We start from the raw sequence: 20,713 nt of genomic DNA, 5'->3' as shown, positions 1-20,713 counted from the left end.
AAGTTCTTCCAGCAGGTGCTGCTGGCTTTTGTTTGGATAATTATCTGTGATTCACGTTGTGTCCAAAAGTAAAGAGCCATGATTGCTAAATGAACTGAAAACCAGCATGCAAAGTGCAATATCCTGGCATTGATTCTGTAAAGCGCTTTCCCTAGGTTCACAAATGTTTGACATAGTAACAGTGAGTCAAATGCTGGCACCTGTAATGTCCGTCTTTAAATAACAATGTCTTCTCAAATATCAGGCTTCTATCTTTCTAACTGAGGTCCTGGAGAGGTACAGTACAGTAAAATCCTGATATCATTATTACAAGCCACAGCGCATTTTCTACACTGTCTCCATGTTCCACTCTAATTTCAGCACCAGAGCTGTAATTCAATCACTGGACCCACAGCAGACGAGAATCCAACACTGCATTTATTTGTGTGTGTGTGTGTGTGTGTGTGTGTGGGGGGGGGGGGGGGGGGGGTGTATCTTAAGAGAAGAGGGGAGGGGAATCATATCTCTAATGTTTTATCCAATCAATCAACCTTGCTGAAATCTATGTTGGAGCAAATTGAACATGATGAGCCCAAGCTAACGTACAAATAGCTAGTGAAAGCAAAGACATCTGCAGCGGTGTGTGTGTGTGCCTGGTTTTTTTTCCCCACAATATGCAGAGCTGCTCCATATTTGCTTTCATGCTGAACACAAATAAAGGCTTTTCACAGTAATAGCCTGTCAGGTAACAGAGGTACCTTGCATTTTTATCTACAAACCCAGTTATGTCGCTGCTGGAACAAAGTGATTTATGGAGGTCTGGCACCTGTGCAAGAGGGGAAACATGTCATTTGCTAGTGGCATTCCTGCGGTGTACAGGAGTAAAGACTCGGCTACAACATGTCATTCAATTACAGCATGTTGCACATGTCACTTATGACATGACCTGGCATGCATACTTTATGTAGCACACACACACACACACACACACACACACACACACACACACACACACACACACACACACACACACACACACACACACACACACACACACACACACACACACACACACACACACACACACACACACACACACACACACACACACACACACACACACACACACACACACACACACACACACACACACACACACACACACACACACACACACACAATGAAAGCCCTCATCAGTCATGGATGTGACATGTTGCCTTTTTTCTACATCACTTATCTTCTAAAGTAATGTTCCACCACGAATAATGGAAAGGAAATATGTAAAAACAGGAAGGGTGAACCTAATATATATTGTTGTATATACAGCTCCGGAAAAAATTAAGAGACCACTCCAAATGTTTCTTAAATCTTTATCTTTACATGTATGGCAACCATTCCAGTGTTTGTGAATTTCACCAGAGAAAAATTGTCAGTAGAAAAATACTCATTTAAGTCAAAGACATTGTTTTGTTATAAATAATCAAACAAGAGAAAATGATATGCCTAAGTGATTTTTTCCGGGGCTTTATATAGGTTATACATGTGAATCAAAAAAAGTATTATGGTAAAGTTTATGAGTGTTCTTGCAAATGTCCCGTAATTCTTACACATTTGAGAGCAGGATCATTTTTCAGAAGTTTCTGAGAAACTTACAACAAGTTTTGAATTATATGTGAATATAATATTACCTGCTTTACATAATGTATGACTATTAAATTCAATCTGTTGCGAAAAAGTTTTAAGGGGACATAAGGGTTATGAAAATAGTAAATCATCTTCCTTTTACAGCACATGATGTAATATAGAGTTTAGAAGGGCCTGAGGATTAGAAGTTTATAAATGTAATCAGTTTAAAAGAAATCCAGCTCTGTAGTTCAGTCAAATATTTTTTGCTCACACAGAAACTACGGCCCCTTGATAAAAAGTGTCTCTAGTTACTTTAATCTTGATTCTTACATTTTAATAGAACCTAATATCTTAATGTTACATTTAATTCAATCATTTGACTGACATTTACTTATGGTTAGTCCTTATGAACATCCAACTTACTTTGACTTGATTTAATTTGCTTATGATCTGAGTCCTTTATTAGGTCTTCCATGTTAGGAGACCTAAGCATACAGCCGCACGAGAAAAAGAAACATGAGCTTTAAACATATTGACAGAGCAAGAAAGCAAGGAGAAGAAAAATAGAAATAAAAATGGAAGGCATAGAATACGGCTTAGCTGGAGTCTTCGACATTCCAGCGTCATAATCCTTTAATAAGTATCGACGTTTTCACCACTTCCATCTCAGGCTCGTTTATGAATATGATAAATTATAATTGCAAGGTCAGCGGAAGTCAAGTATTGATCACAGTCATTATCCTTGAAGTCCGACAACAAATGCAGGGGATGAGTGATTGGAAAAGTAATTATTAAAGGGGCAAGTCAGTGATTATACAATAAAAAAAGAGTGAGGAGCAGAAAGTGGGCGTTGAATGTGGTTAGAAATAAAAATCAGTTTTTTCTCGAGGAGCTATCTAATGGAAAGTGCGGGTATGTTATTTTCTGCAGGCATGTGTCTCGACAAAGCTTCATCTAATGACCCCGTCACCATTCTGTAATGTCCAAGCTTTTCTGAAATGGTCTTTCCCCTAAACATAATACCACAACCCCAGTAATCACATTTCCAGTTTGTGTCATCACACATTGGCAGGAACACGCCGTTTGTGCTACTTCAGGTTTCACGCACATAAGCACACTTCTATGAACACGTGGCTATTAACATGTGCTAGCCCCACCCCTGATATCCCACCCACCATCACCTCCAGCCGTGTCTCCCACTAGATATTTTTCCATTTGCACCTTTTCTCCCTCTCCTCCCCATTAAGGTGTACAAATCCGCTTGACAAGGAACACCACTTCTGGTTGCTCCCAGCAGCGGCTCTCTTCCTCCTCCTCCCCTCGCTGTTCCTCCCTCTCTCAGGGGAACATGATTCTTTTATACATAAACAAGAAACCCCTAACACAGCTTTTTTTTCTCTCTTAAGGTACAGAGGTGTGGGCAGAGAGCATTTGTTTGAAAGTAGATTGCTTTAGCGTAGGGGCCTCAGCCAGGGAGTTCTTTTGTTTGCTGGACGCAGTGTAAACAAGTCCATTTGAATATCAAAACAAAAACAGGGAATGTGGGAAATTGATTTGCGACTGAGTTGATTATGAATACATCTTGGAAGTGGATGGAGGTCAGAGTTGGGAATGGGAAAATGTGCCTGAAGGAAAAAGGGGAAAGACTGAAGAGTGTGTGTTTGTTTACGTGCATATCCGGGGCAAGCGTATGGAGATAGGCAGGCTTTGTCACATGGTGGGGGTGTCACTTCAAACGTGCCCCCGGGGCAAGGCAATATCGCACAAAACACAATGAAAGGATGCAACACAAAGAGAAATAATATCAAAAAAAGGCTGTAAATGCATTACTGACTCGGCTTGGTGCAACACTGCAGTGGTTGTTGAGATATTTTCACACTCCACCACCTAGGTGACCACTGGGGTACTCAGAGGCATACACACACGATAGAGAGGTGATAAAAAAAATCAGGAGATGTAAAGTCTTGTGGTTGGGAAACATGCGGAGGAACGGGGGGGGCATGGTAACACATCTAGAGCTGGAAGAATTGTTATTTTCATAATTTATTCATAGGGACTGTGATTGAATCTGGATGGGGTTCTGTGATTCTAAAGTAGTGGTTTGCCAAGGACACAAACACTCCCACAAACCCTACATACACATTCAAATCGTCAGACAGCTGAGGTGCTGCTGTAAATATGAACACTATGCTCTAGCTGGCGGTCTCACTGCATACGTTACCAACACACATTCCAGATGTGGCTGCATATGGAGCTGTAATAACGTCTTTGGATGAAACATTGGATTAATTGAAGCGTACGAGGCGTGCTCCAATGAAGGAGGCAAGCAATTAAGTCCCTGTGTGTTTGCATGTGTATATGAGGCATGTGGCTATGTCCCTGTATAGCTGTCAGCATGTGTGTAATGATATATGGAGAATCCTTATAACACTCGGGGGACATAAATTACAGATATTACAGATTAATTTCAAGCCTATTAGAGATATGTGACTCTGTATAGGCTACATGATCATCACACATTCTGTACAACTGCTGCTGCTTTGATTCTTATCCTAAAGAGCTGGGAAACTGCGAAAGACGGGGCACAAAGAGCATAGTAGCGTCTGTATTTCTGACTTTTGCTCTTTTCAGGGCACGGCCATTTCTATTCTCTTTGAAGCGGTGCATAGCTGGAAACGAGCAATCCAAGTGTTATTTCTGAGGCTGTGTTGGTTTAAATTTGAGTTATTAACTTTATTGACTTGAAGCAGACCGTTGAGGAAAAAAGAGTTTACGAAACTCCAAGTGGAGAGACTAAGAGACACACATGACTAAGCTTTAAGTGTTGAGTAATCCCACAGCCAGAAGAACTCATCAACTCAATCTCCCCTTCCTAACTCTTTTCCTCCCCCTCCCTCCCTACAGTAAGTTTAATTTGAAGAGAGAGAAAAAGTCCCTTTCCACTCTGTCTCAATACATATTTTTCTAATTTCTTCCTTCAGAAATCTCTTAATGGCTTCTTCGCTGGACCCTGATGAAAACAATGACTTTTAACCTTCCTCTCCCTCCCTCCTTCCCTCCATCCCCCCTCCCTCCATCACAGTCGACTTATTTCACTTTCTAAATGATTTCTTACTCCTCCAATCTCTTTGCAGCTATTCAGGGCCCAGCCTGGGCTTGTGGCCGGTGCTACGCATTGTGACAGGTGAAATGAAAGCCCAGAGAAATCTCATCTTCTTATAAACGCTCGGAGGCATTCAGCCAGTCAAAAAAAAAAGTTTTTCCCCCCCTTTCTTTCTGGGGCGCCGACAGATGGAGGAAGAAAAAAAAGTGAGCTGTTATTTGAAGACCATTTGGGGTTTTCCTTTATCCACAGTTAATCAAAGCTGTTCCTTTTGTGCCGGCGGGAGCCGAGGCAGTACATTTTGCATACATTTACAGACCAGCTACTGTACGAGCGCCTTTTTATGTCAAAGCTAAAAAAGGAACTGCATGAAATGCCTTTTAGAATTGATAGTCAAGTCATTTCTTTGCTTATTTTTTAGTCAAATACCAAGAGAATCTTAATTAAAACTGCATTATTTACCCCTAAATAGTCATATTGAGTTATGCATATTTTGTCGAAGGATGATTTTGTTGTTATGGAGTCGTACTTTAAAAGCAAAAGGATTAAAAGCACTTTGCAGTTATTTTCCTCGCTCCATTTCCTACCTTTGCTATTTATCCAAACAATGTCAACGAGGAGCTCAGTGTGAAAACAGGAATGGTAGCAGACAAACAGCACTGCTGATTGAAACCTCAAGGTCATAGGAAGAGAAACAGAGAGCAGAGGAAGAGGAGCAGAAGAAGTATGAGCGTTAGAACTGCTTAGGCTCTCCAGGGTCTGCAGCTCACTCACTCTGCTATTTTTTGTGTGTGTGTGTGTGTGTGTGTGTGTGTGTGTGTGTGTGTGTGTGTGTGTGTGTGTGTGTGTGTGTGTGTGTGTGTGTGTGTTTAGTGAGAGGTTTTCAAGGCCTCTCCCTGTAGGCGGAATCTGCAAAGTCACCCTGCTCTGTGCCTCTCGTCAATCTCTATCGCTATCGCCCTCTTCCTCTCCACAATTCTGTTGTCCGCCTTTCTTTTCCTGAGTGGACTTCTCGACCTGCAACACACCGGTGCTATCTTCACCGTTTGTTATACTGCTCTCCCCACTGTACCCCAAATCCCTCCGTCACTCTCTGGCTGGATCCTTCGTCTCCCTCGTCAAGGCCAAAAGACACCACCTGTTCGCCATCTTTTTACAATCTCTGTATCAACCTGCCTTTACCCATTATTTCTGTCTGTTCAGTTGGCTTAGAGGTCTCTATTTTTTCTACTCACGTCTTTTTTTTTGGCGCCTTTAACCTCGTTCCTTACCTCCCGTTTTTCATTATCCCCGAACCTGACCTCACCCTTCCCTCTGTGTTCCAGCTGCTCTTTTCTCTCCTGCTTTATTCAACACACACAAATCAAACTCAATTTATTCCCCTCTCTGTCAGATTGCTCATTCCTTTTTTTCAGTCTTCTGTCAATACTTTTCACACATTCTGTTCCATCATCTCACAGTCTTCCCACTCATTTTCACTTCTCCAATCCAGCTGTTTGGGAGTGTTTTGCCCCCCCTACCCCACAACTCTCTATACCTTCCATTTCGCAGTTTGTCCTTCATTCCCCCCCACCTTCCTCACCTTGTAATTCTCCACTCTTGCTGTAGAGTTCTCTCCTCTGCTCTCTCAAGTAGGCACTCATGCTGATGGCATGGGAAGAGGATTCAAACCTACAGAACACACAAAGAGTTCAACAAGTGGAAACGCGGCACAGCAGTACAACACGGAATAGGAATCTAGTGGCCTTTGAGACAGACTAAAGTCAAGTCAGACTCTTTTATTTGAGTAACATTCCATATATTTTATTTTGAGATATTTCAATTTGACTTCTCTTACATGGAGGGTTATTTATTCTTTTCATTTTTGTAAATTTGGTGAAGCACAAGGCAGAGAGCAAAGGATGTGATCCTTACTTGAAGAGCGACTGCTTGGCCCGCTGTGGTTTCTTCTTGGAGAAAAAGGCAGCGAACTCACTGCCAGTGCTGGCATAGGAGAGCTGAGCTGACGGCTCTGTGGCACTGCGGCTGTTCTTCACGTCCAGATACTCCATCAGCAGAACCTGAACAACAAACAGAGCGCCGGGTCAAAAGCTACCCAACAGAAAAATAAGAAGCCCTTCGGTTTTAATAGGAGATTGTTCTATAGCAAGGTCAAATAGGAGGCTTCAATCTTCCCATGTTCAGACTAAGTGCTTACTAAGTGCAATTGTGTCAGACAGACACAACATTTCCTATAGCTGTTTTTTTACTGCCAACAATTTGAAGCTAAAAGAAATTAATATTTTAGATTAAAGGTCAAAAGTATGTACGCGCGTTGAAATTGCCTTGCTGCATATAAATATTTAGCACCTTTATGTTGGTGACAGTTTGCTTTAAAGTTAAAGCATAACCTAAGACGTCTAATTTAAGGTGTAATAGAAGAGACAAATAACAGAAACACTGAAAAACGATGGGATATTTCTAAAACAAATCACAACAAACTACAATGCATTCATCTCAACTGTCAAAAACCGTTTCAAGTCATTCACTGAAGCTTTTTTAATGGTGGTCCCTTATTCATCACGTTCATATTACACATTTTTGCTTAAAAGCTCCCATTAACATTCATATCCTGTAAGCTCAACCTGCCTGCTATGTCCACTTATTAAGTATTCATGATAACTTTTATAAAGCAAACGCCTTTGTACAGCATGTCCACTTCTACAGTATGGGTAAATGCTTCGTTTTAAATACTGGGAATATTATTACCTTAGTAAAACATTTTACCTGATTTGCTATACAGTATCATTTTACTTTTTTAATCTGTCTCCTTTGCACTGTTTACAATTTCTCTTCAGTTTTTGTGAAACATTACTCACACAAGCATTCAGTTGCCATAAAATTTTGTTCCAAAAACATTTTCCTGAATTATTGTTTGATTTTCCCATCAAATGTAGTGTAAAACTGCAGTGAAAAAAGAGATAAATACACCTACAGTAGCAGGTTTGGTATGGAAATCTCTCGCAACAGGTGTTTTTATTTATTGCCTTAGTAGCGCAGTAAATGCTTTCACAAAGCCTTTTCTAAAAAAACAAAAGACACACCAAACTTTGAGATAAAAAAAGGCCTTTTGATGATGGGAGTAAAAATTCTTGTCTACCATTTCCCTGACCTGTCTGCATGATCCATGGTGGAATCCATCAACGTCCTATGCTTCATAAAAATCTTATCAATTTCTAACAATAGCTGAGGACAAGCACATTGAAATCATGGCCAGGCAGAGAAAGTTAACTTCCTCTACTCTATCATTCTATCTGCACATTCCCTCTGTTGCCTTCATTGGATCTCATTTTTCAAAATCTCTTAGTGCTTCATCTCTCATTTCTCACGTTTCTATTTTCTCTCTGTTGCTCCGTCTACCTCAGCTCATCCTCCCCTTTCTCTCTCTTCTCCCTTCTTCCTTCCTCTCTCTGTGTGAATACATATGCTCTAAAATAGCTTTCCATATCTAATAGCTTCATAATTTAGCAGGGCCATTTAGCCTGTGTGTGTCTAATTCTGAGGCGCCGTGTGGGTCAGCCCAGAATGGGACAGGAGTAATGGCCGAGCAGATGGAGATCCATCCCGACCGTAATGATGTAATTAACGCCGCAGAGAGCTCCCTCGCCGCCATGCAAGGGAAAGCCTTCACATGGTAGGATGATGTTAATTAAAGTGCACACACATGAACATACATGCGTAAAAGTAATGCAAAAGCAGGTGGAATGTTTTTGCTTTAAAAGTTCAATCAAATTGTGCATTCAGAGGCAATTTTTCACTTGTGATATCAAGTTAAGGGAGTCTGGCGTTATAACAACTGGTCACAAATGTAAATAAGCAAGTAAAACACATGCACAATCTTCCACCAAACATTTAATTACCCTCCAACTACTTCCCACAGCACACACAGCGCTGGAGGCCATATCACACACGCCCTCTCACACTGGCAACACCAGGGCCTCCACTTGTCACTAGACTCATGCTGCAGCTAATCCTATCAGTGTATTAATTACTAATGATGAGCTGATGGAGCGAAACCCCCACTTGCTTGCAAGCTAACGCCCAAGTAGACTTAATGAAATGCCAGCGCTGGGCTGATGAAGGGGCTCCGACCCTACTTAAATTGCATTAGCCCAGAGACAGACTGAACTTTCGAGGCAATTAACTGGACTGCTAGGACAGAGAGAAAGATAGCGGAAGAGAAGGATGGGAGGCAGAACATAACACGGAAGGAGAGATAAAGGTGGAGTTGTGAAGAATGGAAAGAGCAAAGGATTATAGGAGAAGGGACACTGAACAGAATGCTAAAGAGAAAATGTAAAAGCAGGGAAATAAGGAAGACAAAGAGAGGACACAAGTCAAATAAAGAGCTGTTCAAATTAACACACTAACTGAAGTTGAAAAAGAGGGTTGGTTTCTATAACTAATATTGACAAGGGCAGAAGTTGTTCACCTGGAATCAACAAAGCTGCCTCAATAACAAGAGCTACCTTGGCTCTTACAGGATACTTTGTTGCAAAGCCTAACTACTGATTATGTGTGTGTTTCTCATTACAAGTAGATTGGATGACAAGGATTAAATATATCTCAATCTCATTGCGCAGTATGCAAACTAATTACCAAGAATAACAGAGCCTTTTCAGTAAAAAAAAGACCTTGGTTGTCAAGAAGGTTTCTCAGGTAAGTGTCTAATGTGGAAGTTTTATAATTACAGCAACTTCTTCAATTAAAGTCGCTTTTTTCTTGAAGTCAATTATCCTTGACTATGACTCTGGAGGGTGATCACCACTTCCTGTCAACAGCTCTAATCAATTACATCTCAAGGGACCTAATAATAGCAAACTAATATCTACACAAGTTACAAGTAATCACACACAACACTCGATGCAAACAAGGAGAACCTAGATTAGTTGCCCAGCATTAAATGTTCCAAACATAGCAGGGAATCATGCTGCAAAAAATACTATCTCATTGGGCTGGTTATCCTTTAACTCTTCCAGAAAATAAATCATATTTCTGTATATTCAGAAAATAGTAAAAGGAATTGGATTACAAAAAAAGTCAAGAGTAACAAGATAATGAGGTTGCAAAGATATGAATATGACCAAAATAAGAAATTAACCTAAGTTCAAGATATCAGCAAAACTCTGTTCAGGCTACAATAAGGACACAAAAGAAAAAGGGAAAGGTACCACAACATTCTTTCAGTGACTGCAGCAAGAGCATTAATTAGAGATGGTCCCCAGAGAACAGATCCAAACAGCAGCTATATCTAGTTTGGTGAAAGCCTGAAGCCTTGACCATATTTGAGATACCTGGCTCTGCTATTAGAGGAATACAAATAGTGGCACCAAAAAGAAACAAAGTAACATCATGTCTATCTAAATCTGCCGTTTAGACATCAAACCATCGTCCAAGCAACTTCTTCAGTGTAGATGCATCTTGGGAGCAAAAACAGTATCTCTGTGCCACATTAGTTAAGTGAACTTCTACTGTAACTTCCATTAAGAGTTTACAGAGTTGTTAGAGAAAATGGAGGAGGAAATGAACCCCCTCTAAACCAATATTCATGGGAATAGTGCATATAAAAAAAGGTGCTATGTACAGATGTGAGACTTCGGCTCTTCACACCAGATACTTAGACCAAGCTAAAAAGTTCACAACAATTTGAGTGTTGTTGCATGTGTGTAAAGAGCACAGCATAAACTCATCTCTTTCTAAAGTATTTCCACCATAACTTTTTTATGTAATGCTATCAAACAACAAGCATCTTTGGCTCTTGAGTGACTTGGGTTTCTTCCAAAACTTAAATCATTCCATCTGGGTGAGCTAAGTTCTTAATAAGAAAAGCTTAATTTCAAGTGTGCCTTTATCATTCATTTCTAGCACTCCCACTCATTTCTTCCAAACTGATGTCACCCACAGTAAAGTGTATCTCCATTATGTCCATTAGGGCCTTAACACCCAGCAAATTGGTCCAATTAAGAGGCCACCACTCAAAGCTGAACAGGTGAGCACTTGCCACTCGATGAACTGAGCGGGCAAATTGAAGAAATAAATATTGCTTTATTTTGTGTTTTCCTTCTTATTAAGTCGTCTCAAAAGCAGCCGAGAGAACAACTCAACACTTTGTTCCATTCTCAAGGCTTTATTGAAATCGGCTGTTTTCCCATTAAATCCCCTGGCTGGTGTCTGGTCACAAAACATATTGACTGATATCCCTCGCTGCTAGCTTGAAGTGAGAGCCCAAAGTGTCCTTGGCCACCAAAGAAAGTGTTCTTTATACACCCCCCCCCCCCCTGTATTGATTGTGTTCCAGAAACTTCAATAACCTTCACAAGTTCTGACAGAGCTCCAGCCACAACTACTCCCAAAGTACACCACTACGGCTAACCAGTGGGGGTTCCCACCTGGAGAGTAGCGCATCTAGTCAATCTTTTGAAGGATATCTTGTTGACGCAGGAAAGGAAGATGTGCCTGAGTGTTCGCTGAAACCCATTTCATTTCTCTCAGTGTCCTTGCTGTGTCCCTACCATGCGTGTTTGATGTGAAAACAATTCTAGGTGTATTTATTGCTTAAAACAAAAGGGAATATAAATAAAAGAAGACTTTGAACAGTGTTTCTATGAATACACTCATTTAAAATAAGGGCTCTTATTGTTTTTCCTATAGTTAAAATAGCAGTGAATATGATGAAAGATCAATAACTACTGTATAACTAATCTGAACTGCATGGAATGATATATAAATGTGTACAGCCCTGACAATATTACTTTTCACCTTTAATTGGTTTAAAATATAAGTCAAAGTCAATTTCTCTGTGATGATCCAGAAATAGACTGTAGTGAATAGCCTCTTTCTACGTCTTTATTTTAATTGCAGTTATAAAGTAATTAGGCATGGGTTTAAGTGTCATATGATCACTTGAGTTTTTGAGTTTGCTATCAAAACAGCACTTTTGTGTGAGAATATGTGACATTACTGCTGGTAACAGAGAAGGGAATTATCTGGCAAAACATGTCAAACAAATAAACATGCAGAGTTAAAATCCATCCCAAGATGATAACGTTTTACTGAACAGGACATTTTGTTTGCACCCTTTCACAGCATAAAGTGTACCAACAAGTCAAGAGAGTGATTGAAGAAACATGAGCCGTTGATGAAGTCTCCCGTTTCTTAGCGATGTAGTTAGTATATGTTGGATGGGGGGTTGGGCTGAGAGAGAAGGGATGATAGACTTCAGTGCGCTCCAGCGATATGTAAATAGGACAGCGCTTCGGAGGGCAGAATAAATGTGACACATTGATTAAAATGTTGGGCGAGAACAACGTAGCGATGTCTCTGCTTCATATCTAATTAAAAGAGATCATTGTCTTCTGGCTGCTCTCTGGCAGTTCAATTCGCCTCGTTTTCATTCTGTTGATGAGTCGATGGAAGACAGTGCATATTTAAGACACTCGTATATTTATATACCTTTTAGTGCGCCCATAATACCCCTCTTTTGCTGTGATTAATCTATGGCAATGAAATGACTCAATTATGTGGTTGAAACTAAGCCATAGACTTTTTCCTGAATCAAAAACACAGGAGGAGGAGAAATACCTATGTAAAGGAAATAATATTAGGCGTTACTGCTAAAATGGATAAAAGCTATGTGTAAAAGATATCCCAAAGGCAGGATATATATCCCAGTACCAAAGGAGGAAATGTCTTTCCTGGTTAGAGCTGTCAATTGTATTCCTCAATGTCAATCTGATCAAAGTTTGGTTTTGTACTCTTCATTTGGAGCCAAATCAAATAATCTTGGCCCCTGTTGCTCACTTTCTTATCCCTGGCTACAGAATCAAAAGGTAATGTTTGATTTCTCAGGTGAAGTTTCTATGATCTAGAAATCATGGCAGATAGTCACTGTCCATATTCTTGAAATCAGACACAAAGTATCTTGTCTGCAGAGAGGAAGCCACTCATTAAAAGTGTGATTTGCACTCTGGTCACACGCTCGCAGCAGACAGTGGACATGGCAAGCACTCACCCGGCCACAAGTCCTTACAGAATGCGCAAATGCCGAGCTAATTAACAAACTCACGCCTCAAGCCGAGCGGTCGGCAAGGTCAAAGGGTGACGGATGTCAGTAGTCACACACACTCATATAGACACTAATATACATTAAATAACACTCCCACTGGGTGGTCTTAATAACAAATTCATGGAGTGGTTTATGAACTGTGATCTTTCATGAACTATGTTATCCAATTACCTGAAAACATATTATGACTTCTGCCTTGTTCAAGATTCAAATGATACTTGTGGATATTCTTGGCTTGGCACCAATTGTTGTTTTGACAAACATTTACATCAAATTAAACTTGCTATGCTGTCAGACTGTAAGGTGCTACTATACTGTGTTTTTCGAAGAGGAAAGAGAGGCATATTAATCAGTTATGGATCAAATCCAGTCACTGGGATTTCTTTGATATAACAGACAGCTTTGAAGAACACGATGATGGAAAGGGAAAAATCCAATCATGGATAGGTAGAGAGTTGCAAAGGCATGCAGTGGTGAAGACTAAGAAATGTAAATTCAAAACGAGTGTGAATAATCAATAGATACACACACATTATACAGAAAGCAGTTTGAAAAACGGTGAAGTAGCCTTAAAACACTGCTTACAGGATCAATAGCAGTGATTGTCAGTCAGTCCTTCATGCTTGAATCAATAATTCCACACTGAAGCTAACTCAGCATTTCTGAATTAGGATTAGAACCGTTACATGATTCTTGACTTTCATAAGTTTGTTTACTTCTTCCCCATTCTAAGCCTACTGGGCCTGAGTCACACATTGATGCGCTTCTCTGCCAAGGCCTTGTAACCGAGTGCACCCTGTGTTTCTGTCGGCTCTTGCATCTGTCTGCTGGTATGTCATGTGGAAAGGTCAACCTGGTATCGCCACCTCTCAGTGGGAAAAAACACCAAGAGGTTTCTGTACATGTCAAAGATGGATATGCAACGAGTTAGAGGTGCAAGACAGGCAGCGATTCAACTATAAAGGGAGAAACGATACTTCTTTTTTAATTCTCTGTATCACTTTTAAATTGCATATTGTGCATGCATTATTAAAGCACTCTTACAGTAGCTGTTGAAGAACTAAAGACATGGTGAGGGACTTATAAAGATCGTAAGCCAATTTTGATAAATGTTGGGTAGTTTCTTCGCCCTTTGAGGGTCTTAATATTTGAGATAAGAACTGAGTCTGTATCCTATACAATTAAACAGAGCCACCAAGGGAGCCGTAGGAATTTAATTTATCTCATTGACGATATGTAACTCTCTAGAACAGAGTGGGCAAAATGAAGGGGGTGAAAGGGTGTGTGCAAGAAGGTAAGATAATGAGATGAGGAAGGAAATTACAAGGAGCAAGAGGGGGTATGCACAAGGTATTGGGAAAGTGTGAGTCTGCAATACAAAGGCAGGAGCATCGATGCTGAAGGAAGGAAGGAAGGAAGGAGCAAGGGAAATGGAGAGTGGAAGAGAAAGGCGAAAGAACAAGCAAGAGATGAGAGAAACAGCAAGAGGGAGGATGGGAGGGACGAGAGGCTTTCATATTGATACAATCGGTCAGGAAATAATAACACGAGTGAGTGAATAAGAAAACCTCATTTCACGTAATGAGTATTCTAATCAAGAGATTACATTATCTCACATCGCAGAGACGGGGGAGAGTGAAGCCCCTGGCAACTGGGTGTTGGCAGCGATCGCATGCTGGGGAATGGCTTAATGCCTTCTATAGATCTGGTACTGCAGAGCTATTAAAGTACATGCCTTTGCATGTTCACACCTTCAGAAACCTACATGCATACACCTCAACACTTCAGTTTTTATAATTCATGCATGCCAGCTGGAAAAACCTCAAGTTATTTAAAGCAGACGAGGTGTGGTGCACGAGTTAGAAATAGATGGCCGTTTAATTTAACTACTGTAGGCAACAGCATTCTGTCATTTGTTTTTGATCAGTAAACACACTGGTCTGTGCATGGAAAGAAGGACTAAAAAAACACATTTGATTTGTGATCTTGCCCTCAATTACTATCGTGACATTTAAAGCATTTATAATCAGCACCTTAAATAGATTACAAGTTGTATCCATCTTGTTTATTTAAACAATCTCTTAAGGAAGAAGCATCTCCTCCGCTTGATCAAATGTGGGTATACACATGAGAATAGCACAGAAAAAATGTGATAAATTAAAAATTACACAACTCCCAGTGAAGGAGCATTGGGGAAAAGGCTGTTTGTCTGGGTATAAACACACATGAGACACAGGCACATACAATGATCGCTTCGAGAGCAACTACTGCCACAGATTCTCCTATGAGATTCACAATAGGTCAGCCCAACAGCTGCTCATCCCCTCAGACAATCAAACGGGAGCAGGGAGCAAGAACCCGGCATAAATACACGCCAATTAAAGAGCCTAAAATGAATCCAAGCAATCAAGCTTTCCCTGTCTATTGCTGTTGCTTCTTCTTACTGTCAGATTGAATGCCATGTATCACATCACTGCCAGTGCCTACACTGATTAATTTACTGTGAGAGAAGGTGAATTAAATCGATGTTTTAGGACAAATGCCGGGTGGAAAATGAATCAAAGATGAACAAATCACCATGGCAGTGGATGAATGTAAAACCCTGTTTGTATGTCTGCAAGAAGAGGCCAAACAAACACCCATGTTCAGTGCTACAACATAGCCCTGTTCTGAGAAATGTTATATGAACACATAAAGGGAACAATGATGCCATACTATACATCAAAGTAGGATTGATGTATAGCCTACTTTATAGCCTTACAGTATATATTCTCTTTTTTCTTTCCTGAAAGAGATGCATTACAATCTTCTTGACTGAAAGACATGGCAAACTTATTTTTGTGTTACCCAATTTCCCTTATTATACAACATTTCATTAACAGATATTATGCAAAGCTGCTGCTGCTGTTAAAAGCATACTTTTATTTAACATGTAGTATCTTAAAACTCAAAATATTCTAAGTACATATACCAATGGTAAATGTCTTCTATTCTGACCTGCAGCACGGTCTGGATCTTGGCAGAGACGTCGGCCTGCTCGTAGAGTTTGATGCCCGCTTCGTGGGCCCCGCCCGGGCACTGCACCGCGATCTGCTGCAGGTGGGTCAGCACCACGCTGTGAGCCTGGGCCACTGCCTTGAACTTATCAAACAGGAGCTCCAGCAGCTCCAGCAGCAGCCTGTAGAGGGAGCCAGAGAGAAACAAGTGGGAAAGAGAGCAGGAGAGGGGGGGGGAGTAAAAGCATGAGGAGGAGAGCGGGAAAGGGCAGAGATGAAGACAATTAGTAAGTGGTAATGCAAAAAGAAAAAACATGTGACACTTTTTACTTTCGATCATCACATGGTCTTGGATTAAAAAGTCTCCATAGTTAGAGACTGGTTTCTGTGCTCCTGCATGGTTGCCGTACTTCCAGATGTATAGTATCCGTTAAAACAGTTCAGAAATATATATGAAGCCTCCAGTTGAATCCAAATTACAGTTCTAACAATGGGAGGAGATAATTGCTCCACTTACATTTAGTTATAACTCTTCACTGCCTTCAGATGTGCTAAGTTGCATGTTGAAATGATCCCTGTTTCACTATACAAACCCCCACCAAATTGGTAAATCAAATGTAATTTAAGATTGCTATGTATGAATCCAAAGTATCTCTTGATGTGAGCAAACCAAAGGCAAGGTATGTCTGCATTGAAGGAAATAACAAGTATTAGCTCCCTGTTTTTCATATTCAGCTGATGCTCACAGTTATTTCTTCTGCAGTAATAACCCGGCACCTGGCGAGGTTATGGGAAAAACTGCCCAACCAGAACTCAGATGAACAGCTACTCTCATTAGCTCTAAATGTCTCTGGCTGGAGAAGAGAGCACAGCCAAAACCAAAAGGACCTCCCACTTGATCTGAGTGCTGCACTCTGGATTGAAAACTCACACTTGCCTCATCTACACTAATGCTTCCATGCCCACTGTGCTATACCTGCTTCCTGCACAAGGACAAAGCTTTCAAAGTAAAGAGGGAACACAGGTAACATGAGTTTAGTCTGAATGAGTACACGGTGCACCGATGCCAGTGAGTGCCCACTTTAGTTTAGGAGTTATAACACTTAATACAAATATAATCCCACTCTTTGTGCAACACCGGTCGATTAGTACTATCCTCTGGCCTTTAAATTGGGTTTGATTTAATGAGTGGCATATGAAACAATTTTATTTGTATTCTAGGCGACTAAAATAGTTCTAATTTAAAGTCCCAGATAGACCTAGATATATGAAAATGTGTTCCTTCTGTGTAGCTAAACCACTCCAAAACCAAACCATCTGTGTCAAACTTTCACAAAGATGCATTTCTAATCTTACACTATGAAATATATTGTATATGTTACACTGCTTGAAAAAATTATAATGTTCCGAATCTTGTACTCAAGCTGGCAGGACACATAGGGTGAAAGCTCCCTGCTCTGGGTCAAATATTCATTACAACAAATGTTCCAGACCAGAAACGCTGTGTCAGCCATCTTTTATGAAGTTAACTCAACACACCTGAGTCTTTACCTCATAAATACCATGTTGAAACAAATAACCAGCCATTTAAAATGCTGTGCAAAAAAAAAAAACCACATGCTAAAAGTTTTGTGAAGTGGCCATGGTTTCCAGGGAAGGCGTCGGGGTAATGTAACGGCAAGATGGATGTTTCACTGAGGGGCATTTTTGGTTGGCTGCCTGTCACTACACTGGCAGAAGCAGCGAATAAATGTTATTAATGGAGAGGAAAGCAGGCACCAATCACTACGAGCTATAACTCAGCCAATGGAAGATGTTGATGAGACGAAGAAAGAGAGGAGCTGCGGGATGCCAACCAGTCGAGGAATTCGCTCACCCTCCCCCTCTTTCATACATAAACATTAAGGACTGACAAGAAAAAATGGATACACAGTGACACCAACTTGAGAAAGGAACAAACTATTCATGGTCATGTTTGCATACATGGAGGTAGACATGGGCAAAATGGATGGCTCTGACCTTGTCACCGCTTGTTCTTTGTTCAATTTCTAAGCCACACTCCAACAGATCCCACACACACAAGTAAAGTGTAGATAGCCCAGACCTCCTCATTATCTCCCAGTGGAGGCCATCCTAATCCATATCGTGTGTTCTTTGAGGCCTGTTCTCATTTCCCCTCAGGATCGAAGCTGACTCTCACATGGCTGATGAACAGTCGGGAGAGACAGCAGGGAGCACACACGTGGACCTGCACTCCCCTTAGTAACCGACCAACACCACATCTGTGTGTGTTTCAGTTTGGAAAAACAATGATGGAGTCTACGTTAGATTATCATAAGGAAGGGATGTCAGCCACAGATGAAAAAATTAAGAATTGGCCTGCTCACTCATTGGTTGCGACGGATGCTGTCAGGCCTTCCTTTATAGAAGATATCCTAATTATTAAAGTCTAGACGGCATGTTTTGAGACGGTGTGGAGGCCCTTCACTGATTATGTAATTTATCTAATGTTCAAGCAGATGAATAGATGCAGTGCCAGTGCAGTTCCCAGGGATATGTCATTGTGTTTTTTCATAATGTTTCCAACTGATTATCTTGTATTATAGCATGTTTGTTTTTATTTCTCTTGTTTTTGTATTGTGTAAAAAAAAATCAGATAAACACATTGTGGGAAAAACAAAAAATTGGGAGCCATTTTTGAAGTATTCAAGGTGCCATGTCATCCTTCTGTCATACACCAACACATTCGCCCAAATGTCGCTCAAACCTCTCCGATGCCCACTCTACTGAACATAGGGCAGAGAGACAAGCAATCAATCTCATGATCAACATCCTTTTCTTGTTTTTAAATTGGATTTAAAATACTCTGCCCTTATCTTAATGTTCTTTGGCCATTCAAGCATTTCTTCATTTTTGAATCAGCTCTCCTAAGGGATTCAGAATCTCTTCAAAAAAGCAAAAGGTCTCTGTTTTTGTAAAACAAAATGAAAAAACGGAGACAAGTCTGATTTTGATGGAAATTAAACTGGACGACTCTCAGATCAGTGGTGCATGCTAATAGCTTTGGCGCATGGAGGAACCTGTGTGGCGTATCTTATTAAAAGTAAAAATCTTAGTTGGAAATAAAATTGCACTTAAACGTAGCTCATCACAGAGGACACGAATGAGAACATAAACCTCCCAGAGTTAAGCCCCACACGGCTGTATTTGCTCTAAAGTGCTTAAGTGTTGCCTGCTAGTCCGCAATGCTATAAAATATAGTGTGCAATATGCAAGACCATTGTTCCAGCGGTACACTGGTTGGAGTTTCCATAGCAACAAGCCTCGACTTTAAATTGAAGTGAACATAGGCAGCAATAGGTGTGGATGCATCCAAGTACAAACACACACACACAAACCTTTAAGTGTTCGCCCAGATGCAAACGCTCTGACACGAAATACGGCGCTCACACACACGCAGGCAATTTTAAAACAATCTGTAAGGAGTAGAGCTGGCAATGAGCTACACCGTGGCCTGTTACATTGAGGTCAGATGATATTCAGCAGGCAACCGAAGAGGGAAAGCAGACGAGGCCGGAGAGAACCTCCCTGACAGAAAACAAGACGTTCCTCTTAAATGGTTCGGGATCAGTGGACTGAGACCTGTGTTTCCCAAGTCTGCTCGCTGCGTGTGTATGTCTGCAGGAGCTGATGTGACTGCTCTTAAAATGGAGCAGTCCGCTACGGCAGGTGGGAAGTTGTTTGTGTGTGTACGGGTGTGTTTAACCATGACTCGTCTGGGTTTAAAGCAGCAGAGTGTCTGTTTACATGGTCTGAGGCGGGTGTTCTTCCACTCATAGCCTTTACTGTGTTTCATACCTGGTTGACTGTCTGACTATGAACACCGAGGGACTGCATTCAAAACTGCTGCCTTCACTGCCCGCTGTAAACAAACCTCAAATACTTTTTGTGGGTTAAAAATGTAAAATCACAGCTGACTTATCAATGGCATATAAACTACTTACAGCTGTATTAGTAGTAACAATACTCTTTACCAACCACTGGAGAGAGTAGCCACCTTGTACTTAATGACACTGGGGAATCAAATCGAATGGGAATACTATAATTACACAAGAATAGGTAAGCCAGCTGCTTGAATAAAACTCCTGCACAGCTACAGTACGGAGGGGATTACAAGAGACAGCTTTACTAAGGTCTGTTGTTTCAACAGCAGCAGCATATTGCTTCACACTGATCATTTTATGGAAACATTGCTGATGTTTCTTCTTATCTTCTGTCAGGCAGATAAGATTCCAACGGTCTCAAAAATATCGCAATTTTACGGTTCATTGCTTGGACCACAAGATTCGAACTCGACCATTTTGAAACTATTTTTCTGTTATGTTTCAGGACTGTATCTTAAACGAAACATTGGTGAGTGAAAATGTGTCTACAATCAGAAATATAAATCGTAAAACCTGTCCATTTACATGTCAGCAGCACGGTAGAAGGTTAAATTAATAATGACAAATAACATCAGCTGTGAGCTTTTCAAAACATGTCCTATGAACAATTAGTATACTGTAAATGCGTGAAAGCTCAGCCAGACTCCTACACACTTCTGTCAGTTTTCTATACTGCAGATAAGCATACAAGTGGGTTTAGCTGTTAATCCTTATCCCATGGTATACTGTGAAACTGGTAAACTGCTTTAACGCAACAGGAGAACATTATCATTTTGAAAGATGGCTTTCATTTTGTGTACAATGCTTTGGAATGCTTTTCATTCCCTCTTCATAGCTATCTACTAAAGGTACCAGTCATTACCTTTTCATTCACTACTTATTATTAACCTCAAGAATTCTCAACTTCCCCAGTGGCCTTCTTTCTTCAATGTGTGTTTTCTTATCCTCCCTTTTTCATCAC

The 20,713-nt window shown here is 40.7% G+C and overlaps 1 protein-coding gene across 1 annotated transcript in view; it reads right to left on the bottom strand.

The window, feature by feature from the left end:
• The window catches only part of exoc4 (exocyst complex component 4), a 113,446-nt gene that overhangs the window by 78,680 nt on the left and 14,053 nt on the right, over positions 1–20,713 (bottom strand). The window contains exons 8-10 of the mRNA XM_063905911.1: positions 15,810–15,990; positions 6,623–6,768; positions 6,291–6,379 (exon numbers count right to left, since the gene is read on the bottom strand). Coding sequence (XP_063761981.1) covers positions 6,291–6,379; positions 6,623–6,768; positions 15,810–15,990 — 416 coding nt within the window. The remainder of the gene's footprint in view (positions 1–6,290; positions 6,380–6,622; positions 6,769–15,809; positions 15,991–20,713) is intronic.

Source organism: Eleginops maclovinus, chromosome 17 (genome assembly GCF_036324505.1).
Source record: "Eleginops maclovinus isolate JMC-PN-2008 ecotype Puerto Natales chromosome 17, JC_Emac_rtc_rv5, whole genome shotgun sequence".
NCBI classification, from domain to species: domain Eukaryota; kingdom Metazoa; phylum Chordata; class Actinopteri; order Perciformes; family Eleginopidae; genus Eleginops; species Eleginops maclovinus.
Note: the sequence above shows the minus strand (reverse complement) of the source record. Positions and strands in the feature narration are given on the sequence as shown.